Consider the following 27,617-nt stretch of genomic DNA (forward strand, 5'->3'; position numbering starts at 1 on the left):
GGTGCTGGCTTCTCTTGGCAAGCGCTGATAGACACTAAAAGGTTGTTTATATGTTGAAGACACGCCGCATGTGAGTGGAAGAAGCACTTAGAGCCTTTACTTAAAGGAAGGAAGTCCTGGATCTGTTTTCCAATGTCAGAAATAAAAGCACTCACACTGGCAGGTGTTAGATCACTGACATGAACATCAGCAAAGAAATACTGAAAATATCCCAAACTGCAATGAATGAAGAAATAAAATCTACAATATTGGAGGCATGAGGGTGAAACATTTATGTACAGTTGTGGAGATTTTAATTCTTCCAGAACGCAACAAAGATAAAAAGGAAATGATTAAGGACAGAAGGGAGTAAATAAAATAAGAAGGAAACAAGTCAGGACAGAAAAGAGGGAAGAACAGAACCAATTTATAACAAATATTTTTAGGGATTTTCTGCTCATCTCAAGGCACTATCAGCAGGGGCAAAAATCCCATTTCGTAGTTGGGGGGGACAATAAACAGTAAAATTTTAGAGAATAATTCCAGGGGGGGACAAGGAAAAAAAGTTGTAGCCTGTCTTTTATACAGCATCTTTTACCGCAATTTGACGCTTTAGTCTTCTCTCTATCTCTCCAACAGACAGAGTGAATAAAAACTAAAAGTAAAACTAAACATTTCCTGCAATGAAACTGGTAAACTGGTTTATAAACAGTGTGCTGTGAGATCTGCCGCTGCACATCTCACAACCGTGTGTAATAGCCGCGCGTAATGACCGCTCCTCGTCTGCTCTTTCATGTTTGTCCCACTGACAGGTGGAGAGCCTACAGACAGGTACCCATTGCTCCGCCACTGACTGCTCTTGTCCTGTCCTCTCCCTCTTCGTTCTCTCCTGTCCTCTCTATCACTAAACTCTGAGCTTAATCATTAGCTTTTAGCTTAGCAGCACTCGTAATTGAGTAGGCTTTTGAACAATGCAGGAGAAATGTTGCAGACAGTTTATATTATCAGCCTGGGCCTGGGGCTTGTTGTAACAGTAAATGGGATGTGTTGTAACTTGTGTAAGTTAAACTGTGTCTGTGTGAGTGAACATCTTACCCTGTGATGCACAATGTGGGCAGCCGGGTCCAGCCACACGCTGCTGCTGCTGCCAAGCAGCCCCGCCTGTTGGAAAGAGTGTGGGATATACCACTACTAGGAATGGGAGGGGGGGACTAAATCTTTTAAGATTTAAATAGCACATTATTGCGCGATTATAATGAGCACCGCTTACATTGTGCTTTCAGTAAATACTACTGCATTGTTCAAAAATTATTAATTGTGTCTCAAATGATTCTAGGGGGGGACAGCTTTACTGAAGGGGGAGTCATGTCCCCCCTGTCCCCCCACGGGATTTCTGCCCCTGACTATCAGTTACAGCTATCAGATAAAGGTCGAGGAGTAAATGTTAAAATTCTTCTGAAATGCTAAAGTGAAGCACCGATCCTTTAAACTGCATTGAAGAAGTAAAACTGTACAGTGAGTCTGAGCAGGTAAATCCTGAATAAGATTCACATCTCCTACGATTGGCCCCGACTCTTTTAGCTGTTGTATGTAAGAGTCTTTGTGTCGGGCTCAGGGGCCGCAGGGTTTATCAGTTTGGATCCAGCGCTGCGCGAAGAGTCCTACGTCTGAGAAAACAAGGAGGACGACGCCTTTAGAAGCACGAGGTCAAACTTCAGATTCAAAGGAGACTTTCAGTCTTACAATGTTTTTGATTCCACAGGTAGTTTTTCGACTCCTCTGATTGTTTCACTTGTCCAAGTAGGGATGCACGATATTGGATTTTTTGCCGATATCTGATATGTAACAACTCATTTGACCAATAACCGATACCGATATCAATATATCCACTTTTTCCAACCTAATTTCAGTGATCAAGTCTCTTCTGTAGATGAATTAACATCATATCATACATACAGACTCTTATGGTGACCGCCCACCAGCAGATGGAGACATGAAACACTGTTCAGTGTCTGTATGTTATGTATGTGTAATATTCAGTCATCGTGCTAATAAGAAAAAGCACGTTGGCTGATTCTGACAGTTCCTTTTAAAGCCGTTATTGGCCGATACAGATGACGTGTTGATTTTATCGTACATTTAGGAATGCAGTGGTACGAGATCTTCACGGTACAATAACAATCTCAGAAAATATTGCAGCTTTACGGTATCACAGTATTACAGAATTTATTCTATTGTCAATCAGACAGAACTTTAAAGTCATGAAAACAGAAGAGTTACTGTTGATTTGAACAACATGTTATTCGTACATTACTCTAGTTTTCAATATTGTAGATGAACAAATGTACACGGTATGATGACGTCAACTTTTATATCACAGCACACCTTGAAACCAATATATCGCTGCATCCCTACTGAATATACCTGTATTCACCCTCTGCGCTCTCGGCTTCTCTGCAGCCGGAGGAAAAACCCAATGGTACTGTAGTGGCACTTCTTATCTTTATAGACAGCTTCACTGGAATTGCAATGCATGGCAACCATGACGGTGCTGGGTTCCTTTAAACAATGGCAAACGGCCGTGTATGAAGCCAACGTAAAACAACGCCACTATTCAACGACTTCAGAGTGAGACCGGGTTTGCGATATCAACACCTAATGGTGGTCGGCGTTATTCAAAGTAGTGACTCACAGAGCAAGAGGAGAGGAAGAAGATCAGAAACAATTCAACAAATCAAAATTCCAAAAAATACTTTCACGTGGTTTTTGAAGTTTGGGTTGAAAATGTTGACTGTAAAGGAAATTGAGTTTTGAATGAGAAATCCAGGAGGCCAGGAGAGGTAGAGTAGAGATATGTGGACACATGAGAGTGGCGTGTTGAGACCATGACGGACAGTGAATGAGCACTACAGTATTCTGGGTTAGTCTGTGTGTGTTACCCTGGGTGATCTGGGTCAATGCAGCAGACTGAGCTCGTCTAGTTTCCAGTAAGTCCTGCATCCTTCAGTCTGATAGATACAGTCTGTTATGAGCTGGTACATTCATAAGGCTCAGCAGATATTAACTCTCACCTCAGCAGCACCTACCTGTGCTGTCACACTGTATCTGAGATTTACACCAACAACCTTCTATATTCACGACCTAATTCTGTGAACACAAGTCCCTGCATTTCCTCCCTCTGCCAAAGGACTGACATGCTGCTGATCTACCTGGGTGGAAATGTGTTTGTGAGGCCAGTTATGGAAGCACTCTGACTCATTAATCATTCATCGGGCAGAGGAGCGTCTGCTGAGAGCTGCTTCTTGGCATTTAGACGGCAGGGAGACTACAGTAAACACATTTTCTGAGTGCTGCTCTGTGGTCCACATATAATCAATTCTCCTCTTATTGCCTTTCACTTGCTGTGGGGCAACAGGGCGAAGGGATATGATATCACCTAGGAGTTGCCAATAATAAAATTCTATCAGCGAGAAAGCACCAGGGGGGTTAGTGGGAAGTGTCAGCCCGGCCTGAACCACATTTTCAATAACAAACAGCCTCCTGTGAGAAGTCAACAATGCCCCAAGGTGAGACGCGTGCTATTTGTCACTCTGGACACATGACAATGTGCCTTGGATAAATGCAAAATATGCGCTCTGTGCCTGCAGGGAGGGGGGGGGGGGGGGGGGGCTGAGATTTCACATCTGAAATGAAACTGGCTGAGAGGGAAATACACAAGTCATTAAGTATTCTCAAAGCCCATCACTTCCTGTGAGCTTTGCAGGAGCAGGGGAGTGGAGGGAATCCACAGCCAGCACAGAGCAGTGAGAAAGGGTGCAGTCTCAGTGCCGTGAGTTTGGAAGGTGCCTGTGTGGGAAACTGAGCCCTTTAACTGTAGAGATGAGATGGAGTATGGGGGGAGGGAGGGGGGGGATGTTGGTCTCCATGGCGACAAGTGTGTAATGGAAACATCAGTGGCAGCGTGGCATTGAGACACCCAGAATCTCTGAGACTCTGTAACGATACTGCTCGCTGTAAAATCATCCCACAGCTCAGCTCTGCAGAGAGGAGGAGGAGGAGGAGGAGGAGGAGGAGGAGGAAGGAGAGGTGTCACAAAGCTCTGAAGCTCACTCAGTTGCTAAAATTCTCCCAGTGCTTTTTTTCTTCTTCCATGAGACGATGATCCAGACGTGATAATTACGGACGCAGAGTGGATTCACACCACAGCTGACGACGTGTCCCAATTCAGACTCTATCTCCACTTCTGAGGGTGTCAGAGGAAGATTTGAGATGACATGTGAACAGCATGACAACACAGACGACAGTTACATGTTCGGATGAAGAACATTTTACAAGTCTGGTCAAAACGAAGTATTCTATTGATGTATGTGTTTAATATGCAGAGAAATTAAATCTCTACAGGAAGAAACAGTCCTGTGTGTATACAATCCGTCGCTGTCAGCTGACATCTGAAGGTGGGACCAATCGTACACACAGGGCCTAATTTTAATGATACGTCCATGGGTTCAGATTTTTAATCAGATGTTCAGGTTTAATCACAGGTGCAGGTCAGGTCGCAGGACTTTTATTAATGGGTGCAGCTTTGACTTCGACATAATGACGGGTAACAGGTCAGTTCTGGACCTGTGCAGGACTCTGTTCTCTTCTGTCTCACAGAGTCGACTGTTTCCTTCCAACACTCCAGCAAAGGATAAACTCACTGCAGCTGTGACGACTCTCCTGACTCTGACTCTCCTGACTCTGGCTCTCCTGATTCTGACTCTGACTCTCCTGACTCTGACTCTCCTGATTCTGACTCTGACTCTCCTGACTCTGACTCTCCTGACTGACTCCCTGACTCTGACTCTCCTGATTCTCCTGACTCTGACTCTCCTGACTCTGACTCCCTGACTCTCCTGACCCTGACTCTCCTGACCCTGACTCTCTGACTCTCTGACTCTCCTGACTCTGACTCTCCTGATTCTGACTCTGACTCTCCTGACTCTGACTCTCCTGACTCTGACTCCCTGACTCTCCTGACTCTGACTCTCCTGACTCTGACTCTCCTGACTCTGACTCTCCTGATTCTGACTCTCCTGACTCTCCTGATTCTCCTGACTCTGACTCTCCTGACTCTGACTCTCCTGACTCTGACTCTCCTGACTCTGACCCTCCTGACTCTGACTCTGACTCTCCTGACTCTGACTCCCCTGACTCTGACTCTCCTGATTCTCCTGACTCTGACTCTCCTGACTCTTGAAACTGACTATCCTGACTCTGAAACCCCTGACTCTGACTCCACTGACTCTGACTCTCCTGACTCTGACTCCCTGATTCTCCTGGACTCTGACCCTGCTGTCTCTGACTCTCCTGACTCTGACTCCCCTGACTCTGACTCTCCTGATTCTCCTGACTCTGACTCTCCTGACTCTTGACTCTGACTCTCCTGACTCTGACTCCCCTGACTCTGACTCCCCTGACTCTGACTCTCCTGACTCTCTTGATTCTCCTGACTCTGACTCTCCTGACTCTGACTCTCCTGACTCTGACCCTCCTGACTCTGACTCTGACTCTCCTGACTCTGACTCTCCTGACTCTGACTCCCCTGATTCTCCTGACTCTGACTCCCCTGACTCTGACTCTCCTGACTCTCTTGATTCTCCTGACTCTGACTCTCCTGACTCTGACCCTCCTGACTCTGACTCTGACTCTCCTGACTCTGACTCTCCTGATTCTGACTCTCCTGATTCTCCTGATTCTCCTGACTCTGACCCTCCTGACTCTTGACTCTGACTCTCCTAACTCTGACTCTCCTGACTCTGACTCTGACTCTGACTGTCTTGACTCTGACTCTGACTCTGACACATCTGGTCCTCAGTATTCATAAAGCACTGTTCAGTATTTTGGAGTGTAATAAAACGTAAAGCTGTGAATGAATGTTTCAGACTCTCATGGTGCTTTAAACTCACATATCGTGCTCTTCAGAGAGCATGTTTGTCTCACTCGCTCATTATTCATCCATCTTCCACTTGACATGCAGTCATAATTTTGGTTATCACCAACTTGGGTGTAAATTTGGCAGCAGTGGAAGCGTGGAGGCTTTTCTACTCTCTGAACGCTGCGTCCTGACAACGCTGTCGGCTCATATTGATATCAGATATTTATTACATCCAAGCAGAGACGTGAACAGTGATCCAAAAAATCAGATAGGAGTCAGGAAATTTGGAGCCGAGCCCGAAAGCTTGTGTTGTGAATGTAGCCTGAGAGAGCAGAGCAACAAAATCCTCATTACTCAGGTGCCTGCCAAGAGAGCAGCAGAGAAGCTGCTACTATAAGATGAACATAATAGGATGCTAATAAATCCTCTGGAGATCACCGCCGGTTCAAAATGATGTTTCCCAGAATGCTCATCAATCAGGCTGACTCGCTCTTGGAAGGCGTTCTGTTTCAGCTCAGCGTCTCTTCGTCTCGTGTACAACCCACACTTCTGTTTTTCCTCTAATATCTCAGTTTGATGTAAATAACCGTCAGCTGATGACAATCTTTTACCGCTTCACTGTTACTCAAACTGGCAGCGCTTCCTCCTCCGACTCATCGCTGTCTGTTTGCTCCTGTCGTGTCCTGTTTTGTGTCGTTGTGTCTCAGAGGTTCAGGTTTGTGTGTTCGCTGCTGTTCAGCTCTAATTCAGTTTGATGCAGTTTGGAGCCAGAACAGCTCCATGTTTCTGCATCACACTTTCAGTCTGATCGATCAGTCCGTCATTTTCAGACTGAAATCAGCTGTTACAGGTATCGACATGAAACTTTGTACATTCATTTTCCCTATAGGATGAACCCTAAGGATGTCGGTGTTTAGCCAACACACACACGTGGTTACGTTTAGCCAACACACACACGTGGTTACATTTCGCCAACACACATGTGGTTACGTTTAGGTGACACACACATGTGGTTGGGTTTAGGAAAAAAGAACAGGGTTTGGCTTTACAATCTTACAGGAAGTCAACACCGCTCAAGTGAAAGTCGGTGGTTTTCAGCCCCGGAGGCTGATGCTTAGTAATACAACATGATTCTAACAAGATGGCGTCCCCATCCTAAAACTGTCGTGACATCGACTTCACATTCTCTTTTGTGTATGAAAGTTAATTCTTCACTGCAGATAATCTGAAGTTACTTTTCACTTACTGGCTTTGTCTGGAGCTTTCAAACACATCTCGCTGTCCTCCTCAGCAGACGAGGTTTTCTCAGTCAGTCAGATGAAGCCCTGAAAAAAAAAAACAAGTAAGAGGACCTTGAGTCAACGTTTCCTGAGGTCAAGAGTTTAATGCTCAGTCTAACAGATCCGTAACAAAAGGAAGTTTTACATTTGTGAAAATGTCACATGGAGCTGTTTCACTTTACTTTATATTTAAGATAGTATCACCTCTGCCCTTTGTCACATGTCTGCAATTAATTGATCATCATCTTTGAGGTGGTGTTTAATTATCTGTACTGCATTAACTCTGCACCGACCTGTTCAGAGGAACATTTAATATGTACACTGTATTTCATTATCTGTGAGTTAATAGATAATATTTATTCCATTATCTGTGAGTTAATAGATTGTATTTATTTCATTATCTGTGAGTTAATAGATTATATTTATTCCATTATCTGTGAGTTAATAGATAATATTTATTCCATTATCTGTGAGTTAATAGATTGTATTTATTTCATTATCTGTGAGTTAATAGATTATATTTATTTCATTATCTGTGAGTTAATAGATAATATTTATTCCATTATCTGTGAGTTAATAGATTGTATTTATTTCATTATCTGTGAGTTAATAGATTATATTTATTCCATTATCTGTGAGTTAATAGATAATATTTATTTCATTATCTGTGAGTTAATAGATTATATTTATTCCATTATCTGTGAGTTAATAGATAATATTCATTCCATTATCTGTGATTATATTTATTTCATTATCTGAGTTAATAGATAATATTTATTTCATTATCTGTGAGTTAATAGATAATATTTATTCCATTATCTGTGAGTTAATAGATAATATTTATTTCATTATCTGTGAGTTAATAGATTATATTTATTCCATTATCTGTGAGTTAATAGATAATATTTATTCCATTATCTGTGAGTTAATAGATTATATTTATTCCATTATCTGTGAGTTAATAGATCATATTTATTCCATTATCTGTGAGTTAATAGATATTTATTTCATTATCTGAGTTAATAGATTATATTTATTCCATTATCTGTGAGTTAATAGATAATATTTATTTCATTATCTGTGAGTTAATAGATTATATTTATTCCATTATCTGTGAGTTAATAGATAATATTTATTCCATTATCTGTGAGTTAATAGATTGTATTTATTTCATTATCTGTGATTTAATAGATTATATTTATTTCATTATCTGTGAGTTAATAGATAATATTTATTCCATTATCTGTGAGTTAATAGATATTTATTTCATTATCTGTGAGTTAATAGATTATATTTATTCCATTATCTGTGAGTTAATAGATAATATTTATTTCATTATCTGTGAGTTAATAGATTATATTTATTCCATTATCTGTGAGTTAATAGATAATATTCATTCCATTATCTGTTATTATATTTATTTCTTTATGTGAGTTAATAGATTATATTTATTTCATTATCTGTGAGTTAATAGATCATATTTATTCCATTATCTGTGAGTTAATAGATCATATTTATTCCATTATCTGTGAGTTAATAGATAATATTTATTCCATTATCTGTGAGTTAATAGATTATATTTATTCCATTATCTGTGAGTTAATAGATCATATTTATTCCATTATCTGTGAGTTAATAGATATTTATTTCATTATCTGTGAGTTAATAGATTATATTTATTCATTATCTGTGAGTTAATAGATAATATTTATTTCATTATCTGTGAGTTAATAGATTATATTTATTCCATTATCTGTGAGTTAATAGATAATATTTATTTCCATTATCTGTGAGTTAATAGATAATATTCATTCCATTATCTGTGATTATATTTATTTCCATTATCTGTGAGTTAATAGATTATATTTATTTCATTATCTGTGAGTTAATAGATCATATTTATTCCATTATCTGTGAGTTAATAGATTATATTTATTTCATTATCTGTGAGTTAATAGATTATATTTATTTCATTATCTGTGAGTTAATAGATTATATTTATTTGATTATCTGTGAGTTAATAGATAATATTTATTCCATTATCTGTGAGTTAATAGATAATATTCATTCCATTATCTGTGATTATATTTATTTCATTATCTGAGTTAATAGATTGTATTTATTTCATTATCTGTGAGTTAATAGATCATATTTATTCCATTATCTGTGAGTTAATAGATTATATTTATTTCATTATCTGTGAGTTAATAGATTATATTTATTTCCATTATCTGTGAGTTAATAGATAATATTTATTTCATTATCTGTGAGTTAATAGATAATATTCATTCCATTATCTGTGAGTTAATAGATAATATTCATTCCATTATCTGTGATTATATTTATTTCATTATCTGAGTTAATAGATTGTATTTATTTCATTATCTGTGAGTTAATAGATCATATTTATTCCATTATCTGTGAGTTAATAGATTATATTTATTTCATTATCTGTGAGTTAATAGATTATATTTATTCCATTATCTGTGAGTTAATAGATAATATTTATTTCATTATCTGTGAGTTAATAGATAATATTCATTCCATTATCTGTGATTATATTTATTTCATTATCTGAGTTAATAGATTGTATTTATTTCATTATCTGTGAGTTAATAGATCATATTTATTCCATTATCTGTGAGTTAATAGATTATATTTATTTCATTATCTGTGAGTTAATAGATAATATTTATTTCATTATCTGTGAGTTAATAGATAATATTAATCAATTATCTGTGATTTAATAGCTAAAAATTTATTTCATTGTCTCTGAGTTGATAGATTATATTTTTTTGATTATCTCTGAGTTGAAAGATTACCAGCTGCTGTGAGACTTCCTGCTCCAGAAAACAAAGTGTAAGTGATGTCATTAAATAATTTCATCTTCAAACTGCGTTTATTTTCTGGCTGAGATTTTGTTTTTCTTCTTGTTTCCAGAGGATCAGCTGAGGACAGAGCTCAGTCTCACAGTTTGGATGTGGATGTGCTGGAAGAAAACAGTTTTGATTTTGTTTGTTGAGTTTTCTCTTGGCTGACAGCGGCAGCTGCAGCTGCAGCAGCAGCGGCAGTGGCAGATCTCTCTGTGACTGTTTCTCTGCAGGGAGAAGCTGTATTGATGAGGACAGAATGTGGAGGGACCTTCACACCAACCTCAGCTTCCTCAATTAAGATTTTTAAGACATCTGAAGTCATTCTCATTTATAATCTGAGAAGCGCATGGCTGCCTGGAAGAATAATTAGAGGCTGACTCTGCCAGAGGTTTCCTCCAACTCGTAGCATCACAATTCACTGCAGGAAGTGTAAACAGCCGTCCCTCTGTTCACCAGATCAATTCTAATTTTGTTCCTCCAGTCAATACGCTGCTCATATCCCTTTTTTCCTTCAGCCACTGTATTTATCCGACCTTTTCATTCATGTAGAAGTTTAAATCAAATCTTACTTTCTGACTGAGACCATAATGCAGGATGTACATTGTTTAATACAAGCTGGTTTTACACTTTGATTATGGGTTGGGATCTGATGCCTTTCTTGTTCAAAGACACAGTGGTGATGCTTCTCATCTTTTATGAGACGTTAACACACTATTATTTCTCTGTTTTCAGGAAGACACGTCAAAAAAGACTGATGACGACTGAGCAGAGAAACCTGAAGTCTCACACTACACTCTCACAGCCCACTCACTTAGTTTCAATTAGTGCATCTAGAAAAACACGTGGTTACATTTAGCCGACACACACACGTAGTTACGTTTAGCCGACACACACGTGGTTACGTTTAGCCGACACACACATGTGGTTGCGTTTAGCCAACACACACATGTGGTTACATTTAGCCGACACACACGTGGTTACGTTTAGCTGACACACACCTGTGTTTACGTTTAGCCAACACACACGTGGTTATGTTTAGCCGACACACACACGTGGTTGGGTTTAGCCAACACACACGTGGTTACATATAGCCGACACACACACATAGTTACGTTTAGCCAACACATACATGTAGTTACTTTTAGCCGACACACACACGTGGTTACATTTAGGCAACACACACACGTAGTTACTTTTAGCCGACACACAGACACACACATGGTTACGTTTAGCCAACACACACGTAGTTACTTTTAGCCGACACACACACGTGGTTACTTTTAGCCGACACACACACACGTGGTTACATTTAGCCGACACACACGTAGTTACTTTTAGCCGACACACACACACACACACACACATGGTTACGTTTAGCCAACACACATGTAGTTACTTTTAGCCGACACACACACGTGGTTACTTTTAGCCGACACACACACACACACACGTGGTTACTTTTAGCCGACACACACACACACACACGTGGTTACGTTTAGCCAACACACGTGGTTACGGTTAGACGACACACACGTGGTTACATTTTGCCGACACACACACATGTGGTTACGTTTTGCCAACACACACACATAGTTACGTTTAGCCAACACACACACATGGTTACATTTTGCCGACACACACACGTGGTTACATTTTGCCAACACACACACGGTTACATTTAGCTGACACACACACATGGTTACATTTAGCCAACACACACACGTAGTTACTTTTAGCCGACACACACACGTGATTACGTTTAGCCAACACACGTGGTTACGTTTAGCCGACACACACATGTGGTTATGTTTAGCCAACACACACATGTGGTTGCGTTTAGCCGACACACACACATGGTTATATTTAGCCGACACACGTGGTTACGTTTAGCCAACACACATGTGGTTACGTTTAGCCGACACACACACGTGGTTGGGTTTAGCCAACACACACGTGGTTACATATAGCCGACACACACACAGTTACGTTTAGCCAACACACACACCTAGTTAATTTAGCCGACACACACACGTGGTTGGGTTTAGCCAACACACACACATAGTTACTTTTAGCCGACACACACACGTGGTTACATTTTGCCGACACACACACGTAGTTACTTTTAGCCGACACACACACGTGGTTACGTTTAGCCAACACACACGTAGTTACTTTTAGCCGACACACACACATGGTTACATTTTGCCGACACACACACGTGGTTACATTTTGCTAACACACACAAATAGTTACGTTTAGCCAACACACACACGTGGTTACATATAGCCTACACACACAGTTACGTTTAGCCAACACACACACGTAGTTACTTTTAGCCAACACACACACGTGGTTACGTATAGCCAACACACACACGTAGTTACGTTTAGCCAACACACACACGTGGTTACATATAGCCGACACACACAGTTACGTTTAGCCGACACACACACGTGGTTACGTTTAGCCAACACACACACATAGTTACTTTTAGCTGACACACACACGTGGTTACATTTTGCCGACACACACACGTGGTTACGTTTAGCCAACACACACACGTAGTTACTTTTAGCCGACACACACACATGGTTACATTTTGCCGACACACACACGTGGTTACTTTTAGCCGACACACACACGTGGTTACATTTAGCCGACACGCACACGTGGTTACATTTTGCTGACACACACACATAGTTACGTTTAGCCAACACACACACATGGTTACGTTTAGCCGACACACACACATAGTTACATTTAGCCAACACATACACGTGGTTGCATTTAGCCCACACACACACACACACACACACACACACACAGTTACGTTTAGCCGACACACACACACAGACACACATACTGGTTTCCATGTTTCATGGGGACGAAGTTTGTAATCATCACTGGTGGGGACCACGCTTTCTAGAGGTTCTACAAGTTTGAAAAAAATTAGGTAAAGCAGCCATTGGTCAGTGAGCCTAAACACACCTTCAAACCTTTGAAAAGATGATGTACTGGTTTCCCCATGCCAGGTGGGGACTTCTGGAAAAATGAGTTTGCATGTTTACAGGGGACATCATTTGCATAAATTTGCATACTTTACACAGATTTATATTTTACTAGTGGGGACCTATTTTTATATTTACATGGCAAACAATGTAGTAAATTCTCCAACATACTGCATTTGGGATGAGATGAAACCTTATTACAAATATGGAGTTAAACCACATAGAAAATGTCGAGTTTAACATCCACTGTAGCAGCATCTAGAATCATGCAGAATGCCTGACATTATGAGTGATTAGAAAACACTGTGCCAGTGATGCGGGGTACTAAAGATGATTCAAAAGAGTGGATATTGTTACAAATTTCACAATTTTAAGTGGCAAACCAAGCAACATAAATACTACCCATGTCATCACATTACATATTTAACCTGTTCCAAAACCTTCATAGCTATTTAAAAACAAGGTGCTAAGAGGGTAAATACATTTGCATTAGTCAGCTGTCACTTGCCTGAATGATTAGACCTGTGGAACTAACTCCAGTACCCGTTAAATATATGGAGAGACTGATTCTCAAGCATGTAAAACAAAATATATCATGTCTGGTCTTGTTAGCCTACTACTCGGTCAACTCACCCACCCAGAAATCAAACTAATTTGATGTGCATAACATGCTTTTATTGAAACAGGTGAATGTGAAAGTGTTTACATTGCAAAATTACAATTCTGCAATGAATATAACAGTATGTGTATAACAAAACATACACATGCACAAGTTCCACAACTTCTGTGATGTCATGAAGACTCAAGCTTTTAAAGAAATACCTGTCAAACTGAACAATTGGCTTCATGAAACTACATTTTAAATGTAGGAAATGTTACATTCAACTGCAGGAAACACGCAGTTTGGCTGAGGAATCATACTCAGAAAAAACAAAACTTCTCCACAACCCTTTTCTTTGTATTCGCCATACCATTTAGATTAGACTATTTAGACATTTTCCTTTTTAAGGCCGTAATCCTGTTGTAGATATAAAATTTCAAGTTCTTCCAGTCTCTCTTCCTGAGAGCTTCAGGTTCAGCCCGTAAACATTTCTCACAATCTCTCTTCGATGGTACAGTACAAGATCGGATGAACTGATTCATTTGCCTCTCTACTGCCCTAACCTCTGCCGGCTGCCAGGGTGTTCTTTTCTGTGGAGCTTTACCTGTAAGGGAGGAGACAAAAACAAAGGTATTAGTAACAGTGTAAGGAAACGGTACAGTTCCAAGCTCTGCGTCAGTATATACAGTACAAGTGAAATTATGAGGCTGATCAGAGCTGAAATAAGCATCTGTCCTCAATGATTTGATCACAGTGTTCAGCTCTCAGTCCATCAGTTTACAGCTGACATAAACCTACATCCGAGCCACCACTTGTCATCAGATCCCATTCTAGGCCAGAGGAAGACCCTCAAAAGTGCTTAAGTTTTTGAGATTCCCTTATGGAGGTGGAACAAAGAACGACAATGTTTTCCATCTTCTCTAAGGTCTCCCACATGAAATGGATTCTTGTTAGGAAAATAACAATTTAAAGTACCTCCAATTACCCACCAGTGCTTGGGGGCCACCAGACTGAGGGTTGCAAAGATGGTTTTCATTAATCTCCTGTCTCCAAATCTACTGATATTACTGCAATAATAATAAAAATGAGTAAAAAAAACAATCACCTTTGGAGGAATGTCCCACAGTACTGACTCCAGAAGATGCTCCATGCTCTGCTGATGGCGTTTGTGTTGCTTGCTTGTTGAAGAGATTTCATTCCCCACAGTACCTGAAACAGTTTCCTCTGTTGACGGTTCTATGAAATATATATACACATATTTGAAAAGACATACTTCAAATGTACTACAAATATTCCGGCCATAGAAAACAAAGGTATGTCATTTATTGTTGCAAGAATGCTTTAAATTGCAAAAGAAAAATCAGTGCATTAAACAAGTTTTAAAAATCTGTGTTTTCTTCATTTGTAACTAAATCTAAATATTCTATAACTAATAAATGATCAAGTTGAGGTTATATCTACTTCACGTCACATTGTTGCATCCAGTATTAACTTGACAAAAGTTTGTTTCACTTGTGTCATTCAACACCCCAGCTTATTGATGGTCAAAGCCTGAGCACTGTCTCTTTTCATCTCTTTTTAGCAAGTCAGTTGAATGATGGCCAAGTGGCTAATGATATATCCCATTCTATATCTATGGTTGTTTAGGGCACAGTGTTTGAATTAATATTCAGATACTTCAGTTTGCCTATCCTTGAAGCAAAATTACTAATTTCACCCCAAAAGACTGGCACAAGGAAAAGTCCTGCACTGTACTCAGTTACAATCCACCAGTGCTTGGGGCCACCAGACGGAGGGTGCAAAGATGGTAGGAATCTTTCACATTAATTTCATCTACTGATATTACTGCAATAATAATAAAAGAGTAAAAAAAAACAATCACCTTTGGGGGAATGTCCCACAGTACTGACTCCAGAAGATGCTCCATGCTCTGCTGATGGCTGTTTGTGTTGCTTGCCTGTTGAAGAGATTTCATTCCCCACAGTACCTGCAACAGTTTCGTCTGCTGATGGTTCTATGAAATACATAACATAGTTGAGGGGAAAAGAACAAAAAAATAAAATAAATTAGTGGAACGTGGTAATTTTAGTGCCTATGCTAATGGTCAACATGAACACTTAACATTTACCAGGCTGAGATTTTGTCAGGACACACCTCATAGTGAACAGTAAGACATTTAGAACAAGAATATGAAAATGTTCTTGCATGAAGCTAAATAAATCCAACAACTTGGCTGCTCAGCAGGTGGTTAGATGTTGCACATTCTCAGAACCCATCGGCTGTATTCGGCATCTGACTTCCGGCAGACAGCGATACAGCCTCTGGGGCAGACCCACTGATGTTTTACTATTCCGGTTTTATTTTGGAGGATGCGAATTTCTGTTTCCTACTTAAGTTTACTCCCCCCACTCATTGTTTATAGTCCGACTAGAAACTGGAGACGCGACAATGGAGTTGGAGTTGAAAGAGGATATCAACAACCGTATCCTATCACAAGTAGCACCGGCTCAAGCGTGATTGGTCAATATCACGTGGACTACAAACGGCCTACAACCGGAAACCAGGGCTCTTCCGCTCTTCTTCTGGAGGGAAGATCTCCGGGGTTAGCCCACAGACTCTACATTCACTATGTAGAGTCTGTATATATAGAGACTAGATGTTGCATATACTGGTAGCCTTAATCATGGTGCAACGCATGGAAAGTAAGGCTGCTGAAGGCTTTAAACAGATAGAAAGAGCTACTACATTGCAAATATACACTGAGGATACTGTACCTTGAATACTACATGAGTATGAAACTACAGTACCCATGTAGGAAATGTACTTTAAAAACAACCATTTTTTTTTTTTTTAAACATGAAATGACTGAAACATACCATCAACAGCAAATGAACGATTTCCATCCTGTCTGCATGCATCTTCCTCATCACTACCCATAACGTTTTCTGCAGGAGACATGACACACTTATAATTCGGTCAGACAAAAGAATAGACGATACATCAAGTACAGTGAAAATCAAATATACCATTTGGATCAATTGTGATTTCATCCAAGTTCTTTCCATGGAACTCAGCCAGTCTTCCTTTCTCAAGTGCCAGTAGAACTTTACTGATCTTTGCAAGTTGCAGGGTCTTGTCAGAGTCGATAAAACTCTCGGTGGATCCTGATGTCGTGACCAAGAAAGTTCGCTAGTTGGTCCATCTCTGTGTCAGTCATGTTGAGCACTGTTGACAGAGTTGCAGCATGTTTTCGCAGTTTGGTTGATGACAATGCCTTGGGACACTTTGCACCACACGACTTTGCAAAGCCACGTATACAGTCTGAGCCACGGAGATGTGACATAGCTGCAGGTCTTGCAAACAAGTAAGTATTGTCTTGAAGAACCCGCAGGCCTCTCTTTGCTGAACGAGGAGTTCCAAAGCATGGAGCATTTTTGGAGTCAGGAGAATTGGAACTGCTCTGCCTCGCTTTCCTCTGGTGACAATTCTGGAGAAATGTCTGCAGAGCTTTTTTTCTACTTCAGACAGTGCCCAGTCCAAGTCCTCATGGGGATCCGATGTGTCCCTTGACAAAAAAGCCGACAGAGGCATGCTTGCCACCTCTCCTTCTCTGCGTCTGTTAAACAGGATGGTCTGTGTTAAAGAAACTTTTGCAAGGTCGATCCAGGCCTTTGTAGAGGGACTTTCAGACAATGTGATGCTGCATTCATCTAGTCTTTCACTGAGAAACTGGTGCATTCTTTGCACATCCTCAGTAAAGGGCATTAGAGTGGGTGCATTCCACTTGGCCTCAACGATGTTCCTTAGTGCTGTTGCAGAAACCAATGCGTTCCACTTCTCATTGTGCACTTCTTGGAACTCAGACGCACGCTTCACAAGCTCTTGGTTGTTGGAAATGAGTCCTTGAGCTTTCAAGAGCTTGCTGACTTTTACCAAAGCATTTCCAAGTTTTGTTGCCAGTGATGGAATGGCAAATGTGTTGGTACTGCTCTCATAGCCGCAAGTACTTTTGACAGCTTTGACCATCTCCACATAATTCGCAGGATTAATGAAATCCTCCATCTTTTTTAATCTGGTATGTTTCCTAGCATTGTCCAGCAGTCGTCCCAATTCACGCATTTTTCACGGATGCACTGATTACTTTTTAATGTCATTCCACATTTATTGAGCAAGTGCTGCCCATATTCAATAATGACATGGTCATTCTTAATTATTTCTGTGACAGGATCGTGATTCATGGCACTGACAACTTTCCACAGCTGCCTGCTGATATGTGAAGGCACAGGTGCAGTGTATGCACATAGAGCCTGAACACGGTTCTTGCCAGGTTTTGGGTTGACTGATCCAGGCTTGAGTCTACAAACTCGCATATGTCTCCATAGAACATTTCGTGTGAAAAGTCCCTGGCAGTACGCACAGTGCATGAAATCAGTTCCCTGTGCTTCTTTTGGTGGCCGTTTACATGGGACAAGTTGTCCCCTTCCTGACTCCATTACAGTGGCATTATGGGCATAGTTGCCTTTGTTCGAATATATTCTAGCAGACGTTTTCTCTCTTTGGACTTTTTGGAAAGCTAAAAGCTCTTGCCACCTCCACCTTATTTTTAGTGTACATGTTCCAGATGTCTTGCCATTTTGGCATATGGCTTTCTGCAATAAAAACAATAGTTTCTCTTATCGTAGCTTCTCTTGCCATTTTTATTTTGGTGAGAACTAACTACTAGACTATCACTGGTGTCCTGACTTGAGCAGGGTTCTTCCTCTACAGTAAGTTCAGGGCAGGGTTCTTCCTCTACAGTAAATTCAGGGCAGGGTTCTTCCTCTACAGAGAATTCAGATGTAACGTGGGTGTCCAATCCAGGTGTTGTGGTGTCACATTCATTAGGCATATCTGAGCCAGGGTTTAGCAGAGAATCAAGAAATTGGCGTTTTCTTGGACTGAGGTCAGTGCTAGAATCACTGTCAGTGTCCGGGTTAGAATCTGGAACATACTCCTCTTCATCTCCACTGACTGATGTCATGCTATCATACAGTTCTGTGTCTTCAAGGCATGTGTCCTTCATCTAAGAGATTTTTATTTGGAAAAATAAAAATTAAAAAGTCACTTAGACATATTTTCTTTAAACTAACATTAAATCATGTACTTTATGAAAGACTGTGGAACATTTCTACAATGTTAATCCAGGCACTTAATTGTGAACTTACTATAATGCTTTTTGTCCGTCTTAGTCTCGGTACAATATTTTCATTTTCATTATGGAAGTCCTTCCGAGTCTGTAAACACAAGCAACATCTTAAGTCATTATACAGTATGAAATTAAACAAACAAGTACAAAAAATTAGTGTATGAAGCAAAATGTGACCGGGACATTCTTTAGAGAGTGATGATTTTTGTTTTACAAAGTAAAATGTATTGACACTAGTTTTTAAGTCACTAGTTAAAGGAAATTGATTATTTTCCAACTTGTGTCCAATCGTCCTTCAATTCATTTCTCTAACCTAGTGACATAAAAGTTAATTAAAGAGAGTCCTCCTTGGTGGAGCTGAGGCAGAGCTGCTCACTGCCACGGTCGTGCTATAATCGGGGCAATTTTTATTTAAAGTACATCCAGTCGTCCACTAAGTGTTTTTATCTACACACTGACCGGTTCTGGTTGTTGAGCACCTATGCCCCAGTTCCACTAAGGAAGACTTTCTTGAAATTTTGTTTACATCACTAGGTTAGAGAAATGAAAATAAATAAATAAATTTAAGTTTGGGACTTGATGTCAAAGGTTATTCAAAAATAACAATTATATGGTTGAAAAAATAGCACAATAAAATAAGTTTTGTGTAGAATTTGCTACATTTATAATTTCTATAAAACAAGGTAAAACAAAGACATTTTGTGAAGTAGTGAAAGTCAGAGAGGCTACTGCAGTTCTCATTTTCGATCTCAAATCAAAGATTGAAATTGGTGGACAAAAGTACATGTGGGTCATTATATAATTTCGGGACATTCTAAGTCCATGAGCTATATGTTGCATGTATTTTTAGGAAATTTAAAAAAAAAAAAGATTTTTATGTTAACAATTAAAGCTGTCCTGTGGAGTTTTGTCCACACAACCTGTGTTTGCTTTCACACATCTTCAATACAACAAGCTTAATGGGGACATTTTTACACACCATGTTATCATCCTTTACGGGACAAAGCATCTCTGGGTTTTATTTAACACTAATGGTATCATAAGAAGTGCACTGTGGGGACATCGTAAATGTGCCAGATCAAGGTGATAATTGGGCCAAAGGAAAATATCCAGACAGGTTCAGATCCATCTTCAAAGTCCCTTTAACTTTTGCCTCATTGAGGTATTAGATTTAACTGTTAGTAGACCTGATTGACAAGAAATTACCCTCACAATGACCTCATTTGCTTTGTTTAGTTGCTTAAACCAAACGTACAGAGGCTGTTGAAGTAAACATCAAGTGATGAAGGTGAATGTACCTCTTGAGTAGTGTCCTGTAGACACAAAGCTTCTTCCATCCGTTTCTCAGACATGGCAGCAGGATGGGAGCTCTTTGCAGGATGAATATCCATGGCACACAATGTCATCTGCAATGATTTACAAGGAAAACAATGAAAATATGAGGACCTTTAGGTCAATTTAATGTAAACACCATGTAAAACTCAAGTAGATAAATACATGTTCTTAAGGATCTGTAAACTTTAGTACATGCCAAAACACCAGACTTCATAAGAAAAGAAACACCAAACTGTACTGTAATATTTCAGACTAATGAGTCAACCTCTGTTTGCTTTCACACATCTTCAATACAACAAGCTTAATGGGGACATTTTTACACACCATGTTATCATCCTTTACGGGACAAAGCATCTCTGGGTTTTATTTAACACTAATGGTATCATAAGAAGTGCACTGTGGGGACATCGTAAATGTGCCAGATCAAGGTGATAATTGGGCCAAAGGAAAATATCCAGACAGGTTCAGATCCATCTTCAAAGTCCCTTTAACTTTTGCCTCATTGAGGTATTAAATTTAACTGTTAGTAGACCTGATTGACAAGAAACTACCCTCACAATGACCTCATTTGCTTTGTTTAGTTGTTTAAACCAAACGTACAGAGGTTGTTGAAGTAAACATCAAGTGATGAAGGTGAACGTACCTCTTGAGTAGTGTCCTGTAGACACAAAGCTTCTTCCATCCGTTTCTCAGACATGGCAGCAGGATGGGAGCTCTTTGCAGGATGAATATCCATGGCACACAATGTCATCTGCAATGATTTAGAAGGAAAACAATGAAAATATGAGGACCTTTAGGTCAATTTAATGTAAACACCATGTAAAACTCAAGTAGATAAATACATGTTCTTAAGGATCTGTAAACTTTAGTACATGCCAAAACACCAGACTTCATAAGAAAAGAAAACACCAAACTGTACTGTAATATTTCAGACTAATGAGTCAACCTCTGTTTGCTTTCACACATCTTCAATACAACAAGCTTAATGGGGACATTTTTACACACCATGTTATCATCCTTTACGGGGACAAAGCATCTCTGGGTTTTATTTAACACTAATGGTATCATAAGAAGTGCACTGTGGGGACATCGTAAATGTGCCAGATCAAGGTGATAATTGGGCCAAAGGAAAATATCCAGACAGGTTCAGATCCATTTTCAAAGTCCCTTTAACTTTTGCCTCATTGAGGTATTAAATTTAACTGTTAGTAGACCTGATTGACAAGAAATTACCCTCACAATGACCTCATTTGCTTTGTTTAGTTGCTTAAACCAAACGTACAGAGGCTGTTGAAGTAAACATCAAGTGATGAAGGTGAATGTACCTCTTGAGTAGTGTCCTGTAGACACAAAGCTTCTTCCATCCGTTTCTCAGACATGGCAGCAGGATGGGAGCTCTTTGCAGGATGAATATCCATGGCACACAATGTCATCTGCAATGATTTACAAGGAAAACAATGAAAATATGAGGACCTTTAGGTCAATTTAATGTAAACACCATGTAAAACTCAAGTAGATAAATACATGTTCTTAAGGATCTGTAAACTTTAGTACATGCCAAAACACCAGACTTCATAAGAAAAGAAAACACCAAACTGTACTGTAATATTTCAGACTAATGAGTCAATCTCTGTTTGCTTTCACACATCTTCAATACAACAAGCTTAATGGGGACATTTTTACACACCATGTTATCATCCTTTACGGTGACAAAGCATCTCTGGGTTTTATTGAACACTAATGGTATCATAAGAAGTGCACTGTGGGGACATCGTAAATGTGCCAGATCAAGGTGATAATTGGGCCAAAGGAAAATATCCAGACAGGTTCAGATCCATCTTCAAAGTCCCTTTAACTTTTGCCTCATTGAGGTATTAAATTTAACTGTTAGTAGACCTGATTGACAAGAAATTACCCTCACAATGACCTCATTTGCTTTGTTTAGTTGCTTAAACCAAACGTACAGAGGCTGTTGAAGTAAACATCAAGTGATGAAGGTGAATGTACCTCTTGAGTAGTGTCCTGTAGACACAAAGCTTCTTCCATCCGTTTCTCAGACATGGCAGCAGGATGGGAGCTCTTTGCAGATTGAATATCCATGGCACACAGTGTCATCTGCAATGATTTAGAAGGAAAACAATGAAAATATGAGGACCTTTAGGTCAATTTAATGTAAACACCATGTAAAACTCAAGTAGATAAATACATGTTCTTAAGGATCTGTAAACTTTAGTACATGCCAAAACACCAGACTTCATAAGAAAAGAAAACACCAAACTGTACTGTAATATTTCCGACTAATGAGTCAACCTCTGTTTGCTTTCACACATCTTCAATACAACAAGCTTAATGGGGACATTTTTACACACCATGTTATCATCCTTTACGGGGACAAAGCATCTCTGGGTTTTATTGAACACTAATGGTATCATAAGAAGTGCACTGTGGGGACATCATAAATGTGCCAGATCAAGGTGATAATTGGGCCAAAGGAAAATATCCAGACAGGTTCAGATCCATCTTCAAAGTCCCTTTAACTTTTGCCTCATTGAGGTATTAAATTTAACTGTTAGTAGACCTGATTGACAAGAAATTACCCTCACAATGACCTCATTTGCTTTGTTTAGTTGTTTAAACCAAACGTACAGAGGCTGTTGAAGTAAACATCAAGTGATGAAGGTGAATGTACCTCTTGAGTAGTGTCCTGTAGACACAAAGCTTCTTCCATCCGTTTCTCAGACATGGCAGCAGGATGGGAGCTCTTTGCAGAATGAATATCCATGGCACACAATGTCATCTGCAATGATTTAGAAGGAAAACAATGAAAATATGAGGACCTTTAGGTCAATTTAATGTAAACACCATGTAAAACTCAAGTAGATAAATACATGTTCTTAAGGATCTGTAAACTTTAGTACATGCCAAAACACCAGACTTCATAAGAAAAACACCAAACTGTACTGTAATATTTCAGACTAATGAGTCAATCTCTGTTTGCTTTCACACATCTTCAATACAACAAGCTTAATGGGGACATTTTTACACACCATGTTATCATCCTTTACGGGACAAAGCATCTCTGGGTTTTATTGAACACTAATGGTATCATAAGAAGTGCACTGTGGGGACATCGTAAATGTGCCAGATCAAGGTGATAATTGGGCCAAAGGAAAATATCCAGACAGGTTCAGATCCATCTTCAAAGTCCCTATTAGATTTAACTGTTAGTAGACCTGATTGACAAGAAATTACCCTCACAATGACCTCATTTGCTTTGTTTAGTTGTTTAAACCAAACGTACAGAGGCTGTTGAAGTAAACATCAAGTGATGAAGGTGAATGTACCTCTTGAGTAGTGTCCTGTAGACACAAAGCTTCTTCCATCCGTTTCTCAGACATGGCAGCAGGATGGAGCTCTTTTGCAGGATGAATATCCATGGCACACAATGTCATCTGCAATGATTTACAAGGAAAACAATGAAAATATGAGGACCTTTAGGTCAATTTAATGTAAACACCATGTAAAACTCAAGTAGATAAATACATGTTCTTAAGGATCTGTAAACTTTAGTACATGCCAAAACACCAGACTTCATAAGAAAAGAAAACACCAAACTGTACTGTAATATTTCAGACTAATGAGTCAACCTCTGTTTGCTTTCACACATCTTCAATACAACAAGCTTAATGGGGACATTTTTACACACCATGTTATCATCCTTTACGGGACAAAGCATCTCTGGGTTTTATTGAACACTAATGGTATCATAAGAAGTGCACTGTGGGGACATCGTAAATGTGCCAGATCAAGGTGATAATTGGGCCAAAGGAAAATATCCAGACAGGTTCAGATCCATCTTCAAAGTCCCTATTAGATTTAACTGTTAGTAGACCTGATTGACAAGAAATTACCCTCACAATGACCTCATTTGCTTTGTTTAGTTGTTTAAACCAAACGTACAGAGGCTGTTGAAGTAAACATCAAGTGATGAAGGTGAATGTACCTCTTGAGTAGTGTCCTGTAGACACAAAGCTTCTTCCATCCGCTTCTCAGACATGGCAGCAGGATGGAGCTCTTTGCAGGATGAATATCCATGGCACACAATGTCATCTGCAATGATTTACAAGGAAAACAATGAAAATATGAGGACCTTTAGGTCAATTTAATGTAAACACCATGTAAAACTCAAGTAGATAAATACATGTTCTTAAGGATCTGTAAACTTTAGTACATGCCAAAACACTAGACTTCATAAGAAAAGAAAACACCAAACTGTACTGTAATATTTCAGACTAATGAGTCAACCTCTGTTTGCTTTCACACATCTTCAATACAACAAGCTTAATGGGGACATTTTTACACACCATGTTATCATCCTTTACGGGACAAAGCATCTCTGGGTTTTATTGAACACTAATGGTATCATAAGAAGTGCACTGTGGGGACATCGTAAATGTGCCAGATCAAGGTGATAATTGGGCCAAAGGAAAATATCCAGACAGGTTCAGATCCATCTTCAAAGTCCCTTTAACTTTTGCCTCATTGAGGTATTAAATTTAACTGTTAGTAGACCTGATTGACAAGAAATTACCCTCACAATGACCTCATTTGCTTTGTTTAGTTGCTTAAACCAAACGTACAGAGGCTGTTGAAGTAAACATCAAGTGATGAAGGTGAATGTACCTCTTGAGTAGTGTCCTGTAGACACAAAGCTTCTTCCATCCGTTTCTCAGACATGGCAGCAGGATGGGAGCTCTTTGCAGGATGAATATCCATGGCACACAGTGTCATCTGCAATGATTTAGAAGGAAAACAATGAAAATATGAGGACCTTTAGGTCAATTTAATGTAAACACCATGTAAAACTCAAGTAGATAAATACATGTTCTTAAGGATCTGTAAACTTTAGTACATGCCAAAACACCAGACTTCATAAGAAAAGAAAACACCAAACTGTACTGTAATATTTCAGACTAATGAGTCAACCTCTGTTTGCTTTCACACATCTCAATACAACAAGCTTAATGGGGACATTTTTACACACCATGTTATCATCCTTTAGGACAAAGCATCTCTGGGTTTTATTGAACACTAATGGTATCATAAGAAGTGCACTGTGGGGACATCGTAAATGTGCCAGATCAAGGTGATAATTGGGCCAAAGGAAAATATCCAGACAGGTTCAGATCCATCTTAAAAGTCCCTTTAACTTTTGCCTCATTGAGGTATTAGATTTAACTGTTAGTAGACCTGATTGACAAGAAATTACCCTCACAATGACCTCATTTGCTTTGTTTAGTTGTTTAAACCAACGTACAGAGGCTGTTGAAGTAAACATCAAGTGATGAAGGTGAATGTACCTCTTGAGTAGTGTCCTGTAGACACAAAGCTTCTTCCATCCGTTTCTCAGACATGGCAGCAGGATGGGAGCTCTTTGCAGGATGAATATCCATGGCACACAATGTCATCTGCAATGATTTGACAAGGAAAACAATGAAAATATGAGGACCTTTAGGTCAATTTAATGTAAACACCATGTAAAACTCAAGTAGATAAATACATGTTCTTAAGGATCTGTAAACTTTAGTACATGCCAAAACACCAGACTTCATAAGAAAAGAAAAACTACTGTACTGTAATATTTCAGACTAATGAGTCAACCTCTGTTTGCTTTCACATCTAAAATACAACAAGCTTAATGGGGACATTTTACACACCATGTTATCATCCTTTACGGGACAAAGCATCTCTGGGTTTTATTGAACACTAATGGTATCATAAGAAGTGCACTGTGGGGACATCGTAAATGTGCCAGATCAAGGTGATAATCGGGCCAAAGGAAAATATCCAGACAGGTTCAGATCCATCTTCAAAGTCCCTATTAGATTTAACTGTTAGTAGACCTGATTGACAAGAAATTACCCTCACAATGACCTCATTTGCTTTGTTTAGTTGCTTAAACCAAACGTCAGAGGCTGTTGAAGTAAACATCAAGTGATGAAGGTGAATGTACCTCTTGAGTAGTGTCCTGTAGACACAAAGCTTCTTCCATCCGCTTCTCAGACATGGCAGCAGGATGGGAGCTCTTTGCAGGATGAATATCCATGGCACACAATGTCATCTGCAATGATTTAGAAGGAAAACAATGAAAATATGAGGACCTTTAGGTCAATTTAATGTAAACACCATGTAAAACTCAAGTAGATAAATACATGTTCTTAAGGATCTGTAAACTTCAGTACATGCCAAAACACCAGACTTCATAAGAAAAGAAAACACCAAACTGTACTGTAATATTTCAGACTAATGAGTCAACCTCTGTTTGCTTTCACACATCTTCAATACAACAAGCTTAATGGGGACATTTTTACACACCATGTTATCATCCTTTACGGGGACAAAGCATCTCTGGGTTTTATTGAACACTAATGGTATCATAAGAAGTGCACTGTGGGGACATCGTAAATGTGCCAGATCAAGGTGATAATTGGGCCAAAGGAAAATATCCAGACAGGTTCAGATCCATCTTAAAAGTCCCTTTAACTTTTGCCTCATTGAGGTATTAGATTTAACTGTTAGTAGACCTGATTGACAAGAAATTACCCTCACAATGACCTCATTTGCTTTGTTTAGTTGTTTAAACCAAACGTACAGAGGCTGTTGAAGTGAACATCAAGTGATGAAGGTGAATGTACCTCTTGAGTAGTGTCCTGTAGACACAAAGCTTCTTCCATCCGTTTCTCAGACATGGCAGCAGGATGGGAGCTCTTTGCAGGATGAATATCCATGGCACACAATGTCATCTGCAATGATTGACAAGGAAAACAATGAAAATATGAGGACCTTTAGGTCAATTTAATGTAAACACCATGTAAAACTCAAGTAGATAAATACATGTTCTTAAGGATCTGTAAACCTCAGTACATGCCAAAACACCAGACTTCATAAGAAAAGAAAACACCAAACTGTACTGTAATATTTCAGACTAATGAGTCAACCTCTGTTTGCTTTCACGGGTCCATGTTATTTGTCCGACATCCCATTAGTCAGGCGTCCCGTTGTTCCGATATGTGATTACCAGGCTATACTGTATTTGTGTACCATAGAGGATCAGCAACGCAACGAAAGTAGGCTACTGGTCAAGATACAAGTGTCATAGAGAGAAGAGAGTGAAACACCATAACCTCCAGTTATTAACTCTGGGGTCGGGGTTGTGTGGGGAGCTCTCTGCGGTGCTGAACGGCTCCCGGCGGGCGTATTTCTGCCTTGATGGTGCGCCGCGACCGGCTGTGGGTCAGCTGGGAAAGGCTTGAGGCAAAGCAGGCTCACGGCTTATGTGTTTGCCACTTTCTTTTTCATTTTAACCCACACCATGATCTTTTCCTGACCCTAACCAAGTGGTTTTTGTGCCTAAACCTAACCAGACCTTAACCACAGGG

General features: G+C 39.5%; 2 protein-coding genes across 5 annotated transcripts in view; both read right to left on the reverse strand.

Moving 5' to 3' along the window:
• LOC125887690 (alpha-1,3-mannosyl-glycoprotein 4-beta-N-acetylglucosaminyltransferase C-like) overlaps positions 1–27,617 on the reverse strand; it is a 119,418-nt gene that overhangs the window by 25,766 nt on the left and 66,035 nt on the right. For all 4 annotated transcript variants that reach the window (XM_049574691.1, XM_049574688.1, XM_049574690.1 and 1 more), the window contains exon 3: positions 7,143–7,221. In XM_049574691.1, the coding sequence (XP_049430648.1) occupies positions 7,143–7,170 (28 nt within the window). In that variant the 5' untranslated portion in view covers positions 7,171–7,221. The remainder of the gene's footprint in view (positions 1–7,142; positions 7,222–27,617) is intronic.
• On the reverse strand, positions 13,891–18,678 carry LOC125887856 (uncharacterized). The gene is made up of 6 exons (XM_049574940.1): positions 18,402–18,678; positions 16,685–16,822; positions 16,535–16,603; positions 15,541–15,672; positions 14,764–14,894; positions 13,891–14,262 (listed from the first exon to the last, which is right to left on the reverse strand). The coding sequence occupies exons 1-6, from the start codon at positions 18,676–18,678 to the stop codon at positions 14,209–14,211; spliced, it is 801 nt and encodes a 266-aa protein (XP_049430897.1). The 3' UTR covers positions 13,891–14,208.

The sequence above is a fragment of the Epinephelus fuscoguttatus genome, linkage group LG4 (assembly GCF_011397635.1).
Source record: "Epinephelus fuscoguttatus linkage group LG4, E.fuscoguttatus.final_Chr_v1".
NCBI classification, from domain to species: Eukaryota; Metazoa; Chordata; class Actinopteri; order Perciformes; family Serranidae; genus Epinephelus; species Epinephelus fuscoguttatus.